This window comes from Miniopterus natalensis, chromosome X, assembly GCF_054644295.1.
Source record: "Miniopterus natalensis isolate mMinNat1 chromosome X, mMinNat1.hap1, whole genome shotgun sequence".
Classification (NCBI taxonomy): domain Eukaryota; kingdom Metazoa; phylum Chordata; class Mammalia; order Chiroptera; family Miniopteridae; genus Miniopterus; species Miniopterus natalensis.
Window position 1 is genome coordinate 51,988,287 of NC_142103.1, and position 7,951 is coordinate 51,996,237.

The 7,951-nt window shown below is 39.7% G+C and overlaps 1 protein-coding gene across 1 annotated transcript; it reads left to right on the top strand.

Annotated features, from left to right (window-relative positions):
* Positions 1–2,047: 2,047 nt before the first annotated feature.
* On the top strand, positions 2,048–3,553 carry LOC107544714 (germ cell-less protein-like 1). The gene has a single exon (XM_087829403.1). It carries the CDS (start codon positions 2,048–2,050, stop codon positions 3,551–3,553), a length of 1,506 nt encoding a protein of 501 aa, XP_087685529.1.
* Positions 3,554–7,951: the final 4,398 nt, after the last annotated feature.

The window sequence follows — 7,951 nt, forward strand, 5'->3', positions numbered from 1 at the left end:
ATGTAATGTACTTATACAACAACACTAGGAAGACAAACAATCTGATTAAACAATGGGCAAAAGGCCTGAATAGACACTTCTCCAATGAGGACATAACATACAGATGGCCAATAGGCATATGAAAAAATGCTCACAGTCACTAATCATCAGAGAGAGATAAATAAAAATAAAAATGAGATAACACCTCACAGCTTCCAGAATGGCTATCATCAATAAATTAACAAACAAGTGCTGGCAAGGATGTGGATGAAAGGGAACCCTAGTGCACTGTTGGGAATGCAGATTGGTGCAGGCACTGTGCAAAACAGTATGCAGTTTACTCAAAAAATTCAAAATGAAACTGCCTTTTGACCCAGAGATCCTACTTCTGGGAATATATTCTAAGAATCTGGAACACCAATTCAAAATAATATATGTGCCCTTATATTCATAGCAGCCTTATTTACAATTGCCAAGATCTGGAAACAGTAGATGAGTGGATAAAAAAGCTGTGGTACATTTACACAATGGAATATCACACAGACATAAAAATATAGAACTCTTTACCTTTTGCAACAGTATAGATGGACCTGGAGATTATTATATGAAGTGAAATAAGCCAGTCAGAGAAAAAGAAATAACATGTGATCTCACTTATATTTGGAATCTAATTAACAAAATAAACTGATGAACAAAATAAAAGCAGAGGCATGGATACAAGGAAGAGACTGACAGCTGCCAAAGGGGAGGTGTTGAGGGGGACTGGATGAAGTAAGGTGAAGGGACTAGCCAAAGAACATACGTGCATAACCTATAGACACAGATAATAGTGTGGTGTTTGCCAGAGGGAAGGAAGGGTGAGGGCTGGGTGGTGGTGGGCATGGGGTGGGGGCAATTGGGGACATCTGTATTAGTGTAAACAATAAAAAATTATCATGTCCTATTGTAACAGAAATACAACTCAAATGAACCTAATAATAGGCCTTTATTGGCTAATGTCACTGGAAAATCTGATTATGGGCCTCAAATATCCTAAACACTATGGGTCTGTCTGCATTTCTGCTCTGCTAGCTCATGCTTATGCGTGTGTTTTTGGTGTGTATTGGCTCTCTCCTCCAGGTGAACAAGACCACCCGGGCAGTGCCGGACTCAAATCCTCTGACGGTGGCAACCCCACTGAGGAGAGATGTTTTTTTTCAGGCACTAATGCTTGCTTGTTTCATATATTCATGGTGAATATGGCACAATGTCCATGAGGAGAGGGTCTTGATAGGCTCAGCCTAAACTATGTTCCTATTCTGAGACAGGACTTGTGATTGTCCCACAAGGATGACCTAAGTGAGAGAGTATTTAATTTTTTTTTTTTTTTAAGGACGCGATGATGTCCATTCAAGTTTAAAAGAAAAATAGCAAAAATGAATTTTCAGCCCAAAATTTATATATTATATACCAGAATAACGTAACAATTATAACAGTCAATGAAATGTTTCATGCAATTAAAAAAATATATTGCATATTTAGTGTTCCATTAATATAAAGACTATATTGTGTACTGTTTAATATGTGTCTTGCTTTTTGTATACATTATCCCTACTCTCTGCAGCAAAACTGAATGATTCTATTTTTATTCCTATTTTAAGAGAAGGAAAAATGTCATCATGGTAAAATTGTGATTAAAATCCATGTTTATGTTGAAAAAAAAAAAAAAGTTCAGGGAAGTTAACATGCCTAGAGGACAAAGCTGGCATCAAGATGTAATTCTCCCAAAATATAACCACTAAATATTTTAGCTGGGAAAATGTGAATTGTGTTCTTGAAAGTAGAAGGAAAATTCACACAAAAAGGCCTCTATTAAATCATCAGTTTGTGAAGTGAGCCCCAGAGCAAGCACCTCAGCCATGCGCAGAGAGGTCTTCCTGGAACGGCATGCCCTTTTCTCGCGTTGTTTCTTAGGTGATACGAGAGCAGACATCAGCTGTACCCAGAAGCACTCTCGGCTGAGCTAGTTCCAGGAAGCTCCGCCTTGAGAGGGAGTACATCCTTTGTGCTTTTGAGGTACATACAGGCCATGGGAGCGCTAAACAGTCGGATGCTATGGCGCAGGGGGGAGCGTGCCCCAGAGCAGCCAGGTGCTGGTGGGGAGGAGGAGGCGGTGGCACCCGTGGCAGTGGTTGATGAGGTGGTGGGGGAAGAGAGTGAAGAGGGCAGCTCCACCCCCAGTCAGGGTGGCGTCAAAAGGAAGACAGACTCAGGAGGGCCTCATGAAAAAGAGCCCCACCGGAAACGCCCCAAAGACAGTTCAGGTTCCGTTTACGAGGCACTCTTCTTAAGGGGTGAAGGCAGTGATGTGCAGATCCACGCACTAGGGGAGGTGTGGAACTTGCACAGGGCCTACTTGTGCCAGTCAGGTTACTTCGCTAGCATGTTCAGTGGTGCTTGGAGGGAGGCAACCATGAATAGTATAGAGTTGCAAATGCCTGACGAGAACATTGATCGTGAGGCACTACATGAGGCTTTAGGCTTCCTGTACGAAGACTCCGTGCTCATTCCACCCAGCCGAGTTGTCCCCATCCTGGCGACAGCAAGCATGCTGCAGCTGGATGAGCTGATTCAGCAGTGTGGGGAGGTCATGAAGGAGACTGTCAGTGCCCAGACGGTATGCAGCTACTACTACTCAGCTGAGAGCTATGGCCTCCCAAACATCAGAACCATGTGCTTCCAGTGGCTGTTGGACAACCTGATGACTCACTGTAGTGAGGAGCTATTGCGAGAAGTCAGCCTATATATCATGGAAGAGGTCATTGCCTCTTCAGAGCTCTTAGTGATGGAAGTGGAGATGGATGTGTACACCACGCTGAAAAAGTGGATGTACTTGCAGCTTCAGCCGACATGGAGGGGCTCCCACAGAGCCTTATTGTCCGATGCCAACTTGTGGTTTGCTAGGTCCAAGAGGGAGTTGGATGGCACCCCTTTCTTGGAGACCCAGCAAGGCAGAGCCTTCGTGCCAGTGTTCCAGCATCTACGACTGGCCTACATAGTCTGTGACCTGCCATCAGCACGCATCATTGACCAAGATGCGCTGATCCCTGCCACGTGGCTGACCCCAGTCTACAAAGAGCAGTGGCTTGCCCTCCTGCAGGCAGAGCAAACCAGGGAGCTCCTGCCCATTGACATACACGTGTCCAACTTCCAGGGGAACAGCATGCGGTGTGGGCACCAGATCCTCAGGGAAGAGCCATGCAGCTGGCAGTGGGCAGGCTTCAACTTTGGCTGGGACCTGGTGGTGTGCTACACCAACCGGCGCATCATCTTTAAGCGCAGTGCACTGAACGATTCCCACGGCCTCGGGGTCAGCTTACTCTGGCAGAGAAAGATCGCGTTCCGCCTATGCCTGGTTTCCTTGGACAGGGCTGGAAGAGCCATTTTCAGGAAAGACACAGAATATCAGATTCTTTCCCTGGGAAAAGATGAAGAGCTAGAGGTAGTGAACCTGGAGAACCAAGATGTGGTCTTCCCCATATATGTGGCCTGTAACTTCCTGTACCTCCGCAGAGAGGGACACTGTCCAGAGTAAGGACCCATGCAAAAGTTCAGAGATCTGAGCAACTCTTCCCTGGGAACAGGGGCAGCCAGCTTTCTTTAGATGCCAGATCCTTCCATGGGATCATCTGTTCTTGCCCATCTCTGGTGACCAACTCTGTCAGAGGCTTTGTTGAACTATAGCTTGTGACACTTGAGACTGTTTACCAGCACTTATGAAGAGGACACATTTTGAAGGCCCCAAGCACCTCAAGAACTCATTCCTGCTGTTCATGTGGCAACCTGTCCTCTTGTTTTAACATACATCAACCCCCTCCCATCATTTCTGTGAAACAAAGGCCAAATGACCTTAGAAACTCTACTATTCTCAGTTTAGCTCCCCTCCCCCCTTTAGTTTGATTAAATAAATGTTAAATGAATACTTTGACTTCTCTTTGATTTGATGTATTTAGAGCTGCTCTGCTCTACTCATTACCACCACCACCACTGGTTCCATTGGAATTTTTCCCCCTTCCCCATTTCCTGCCACTGAGTGTATTGCTTGCTTTCCATGGTCCCTCACTAAGTGAGCACACCCAGGCTACACTGATGGTCTTCTTTTTGCTGGTTGTTCTTCAACTTAGAGTGTCTTTTTAATTTTTTGAGGAAACTTCATACTGTTTACCATAATGACTGAGCCAGTTTACCCTCCCACCAACAGTGCGCAAGGGTTTGCTTTCCTCCACACACCCTCACTAACACTTGTTATTACTTGTCTTTTTGATAATAGCCATTTTTTACAAGTGTCAGGTGATAGCTCATTGTGAGTTTTGATTTGCATTTCCCTGATGGTTAGTCATTTTCAGCAACTTTTCATATACATATTAAGTATTTGAATTTTTTTTGAAACATGTCTATTTAGTTTCTCTGCCCATTTTTAAAACAGACCACTTCTAGTTTTCGCTGTTGTTGTTATTGGGTTGTATGAGTTCTTTATAAATGTTGGATATTAATCATTTTTTGTACATGGTTTGCAAATATCTTATTTTGTAGCTTAATGTTGAGGAGTTTCTTACATATGTTTTCATCTAGGAGTTTTACATTATCAGGTCTTGCATTTTAGTCTTTGATCAATTTCAAGCTAATTTTTGTGAGGGGTGTAAGACTGGGGTCCAATTTCTTTTTCTGCATGTGATAATGCAGCATTCCCAACAACATTTGTTGCAGAGACTATCCTTTCCTCATTATGATGTCCTTGGCTGCCTTACCAAATGTTAGTTGATTGTATATATGTGGGGGGTTAATTCTCTGCTCTCAATCCTGTTCCATTGGTCTATGTGTCCACTTGTTATGCCAATATAATACTATTTATATTGCTATAACTTTCATAGTCTAGCTTAGAATCAGGCAGTGTGAGGCCTCCAATTTTGTTTTCCTTTCTGACAATTACTTTGAATATTCAGGAATTTTGTGGTTTTATACAAATTTTAGGATTCTTTTTTCTATTTCTGTGAAAAATTCCATTGGAATTTTGATAGAGATTTTGTTAAATCTATAGGTGGCTTTGGGTAGCATGGACATTTTAACAATATTATGTCTGTCCATGCATGAAAATAGAATGTTCTTTAATTTTGTTGGGGTCCTCTTAGATTTCTCTCATCAAAGCATTTTAAGTTTCATTGTACAAATCATTCACTTCCTTCGTCAGTTTATTCCTAGACATTTTATTGTTTTTGATGTTATGATTGGGTTTGTTTTTAATTTATTTTTCAGCTGTTTCATATTTCATGTATAAGGAAGCAACTGTTTTTAACTTACTGATTTTACATACTGAAAATTTCTGAATTTATTGATCAGGTTCAACAGTTTTTAATTGAGTCTTTGGATCTTTTCTTTATATAAGATCATATCATCTGACAATAATGAAAATTTTACTTCTTTATTTCTGATTTAGATGCCTTTTATTTCTTTGTCTTGCCTGATTGCTCTATACAGAACTTGAAGTACTATATTGCATAAGAGTGGTGTGAGTGGGCATTCTAATCTTGTTCTTGATCGTAGAGAAAAAGCTTTCTATTTTTTGTTACTGAGTATCATGCTAGCTGTGGGTTTGTCACATATGGCCTTTATCATGTTGAGTATATTCCTTCTATACTCAACCTGTTGAAGTTTTTCTTTTCATCAATAAAGGGTGTTGTATATTTTAGAAAGCTTTTCCTGCATCTATTGAGGTGATTACATGAGTTTTGTAATTCATCGTATTAATGTGGTGTATATTTATTGATAATGTGGTGTAAATTCATTGATATTCATAAGTGGAACCATTCTTGCATCCCAGGGATAAACCCCACTTAGCCACAGTGTATAAACCTTTTAATGAGTTGATTACTTTGGTTTTCTAATATTTTGTTGAGAATCTTTGCATCTTTGTTTATCAGGGATATTGTTCTATAGTTTTCTTTGCTTGTAGTGTCCTTATCCGGTTTTGCTATCAGGGTAATGTTCCCTTGTAAAGAGAGTTTGAAAGTGTTTCTTCCTCTTCCACTTTCATTTCTGATTTTATTTGTCATTTTTTTTAGTTTGTCTTGCTAAAGTTTGTCACTTTTGTTTATCTTTTTGACAACCCAGATCTTAGTTTAATTGACACTTTCTATTGTCTTTCTGGTCTCTATTTCATTTATGTCCACTCTGATCTTTATTGTTTGCTTTCTTCTGCTAACTTTGACTTTAATATGTTCTTGATTTTGTAGTTCTTTAAGGTGTAAAGTAAGGTTGATTGCGAGCTTTCAAATTTCTTAATATGTGCATTTATGACTATAAGCTTTCCTCTCAGGACTGCTTTTACCACATCAAATAGGTTTTCGTATGTTGTGTTTCCATTTTAAATTGCTTGAGATAATCTTTGATTTCCCTCTCTATCTCTTCTTTGATCAACTGTGTGTTATTTAGGTGTGTGTTGTTTAGTTTCCACATAGTTGCAGTTTTTTCAGCTTTCCTCACGTTAATCGAGTTTCATACCATCGTGGTTGGAAAAGATGCTTGGTATGATTTCAGTCTTTTAAAACAGCATGTTGACTACCAGAGGAGGAGGGGGGTGTGGGAGGTAGTAGAAGGTATAGTGGGGATAAATGTTAATCAAAAGAGAATTGAGTTTGGGGTGGTGGACACACAGTACAATACACAGATAATGTATTATAGAATTGTACACTTGAAACCTATATAATTTTATAAATCAATGTTAACCCAATAAATTCAATTAAAAAATAAAGTGCAATAAAATTCTTTAAGACCTGTTATGGGTCATAAGATATGATCTATTCTGGAAAATATTCCATGTGCACTTGAGGAGAATGTGTATTCTGCTGCTGTCAGGTGGAATGTTCTATAGGCATCTATTAAGTCGATTAGGTCTAATGTGTAGTTTAAACCCATCATTTCCTTGTTGATTTTCTGTCTGGATGATCATTCCAGAGTTTAAAGTGGAGTATTTTTTAAATATGTCTTTATCAATTTCAGAGAGAGAGGAAGGGAGAGGGAGAGAGAGAAACATCAGTGATGACAGAGTCATTGATTGGCTGCCTCCTGCACGTCCCCTACTAGGAGTTGAGCCCACAACCCGGGCATGTGCCCTGACCAGGAATCGAACTTCGATCTCCTGGATCATAGGTCAGTGTTCAACTGCTGAGCCACGCCGGCCTGACTAAAGTGGGGTATTGAAGTACCTTACTATTGTTGCGTTGTTGTCTATTTCTCAGTTCATATCTGTTTTTATTTGCTTAATATATTTAGGTGCTTCAATGTTGGGCATGAATATATTTATAATTGTTATATCTTCTTGATGGATTGATCCTCTCATGATCTATAATGATCTTCCCTGTACCTGGTTACCATTTTTGGATTAAAGTAAACTTGTTTCTGACATAAGTAGAGATCCCTCCACTTTCTTTTGGTTTTCACTTGCATGGGATATCTTTTTTTCTCCTTTCACTGAGTCAATGTGTCCTAAGGCTGAAGTGGGCCTCTCTCAGCATATAGTTGGCTCTTGATTTCGTTTGTTTACTTTATCCATTTAACCACTCTGCTTTTTGATCAGTGAAGTGATTTCATTAACATTTAGAGAAATTATTGATATGTAAGGTCTTGCTAATGCCACCTTATTAATTCTTTTCGGGCTGTTTTGCATTTTTATTTTTTTAATTTGTCCCTCTGTTTTTGCCTATCTTTGTAAATTGATTGTTTTCCATGGTACTGTGCTCCATTTCCAATTTTTAAAAATGTATTGAAAATCTACTCCTAGAATTTAGCTTTGTTGTTACCATGAGGCTTACATATAACATCTCATAGGTGAAACAGTATATTTTATGCTGATAGTAACTAATCTTTGTTCACCAATAAAGGCTTTACTCTTTTACTCCTCCTTTTCATATTATTGATTACCTCTTTTATGTTGTTT

Bases quoted from the DNA above. Each gene is read 5' to 3' on its own strand.
- LOC107544714 (XM_087829403.1), top strand. From the start codon at position 2,048: ATGGGAGCGCTAAACAGTCGGATGCTATGGCGCAGGGGGGAGCGTGCC.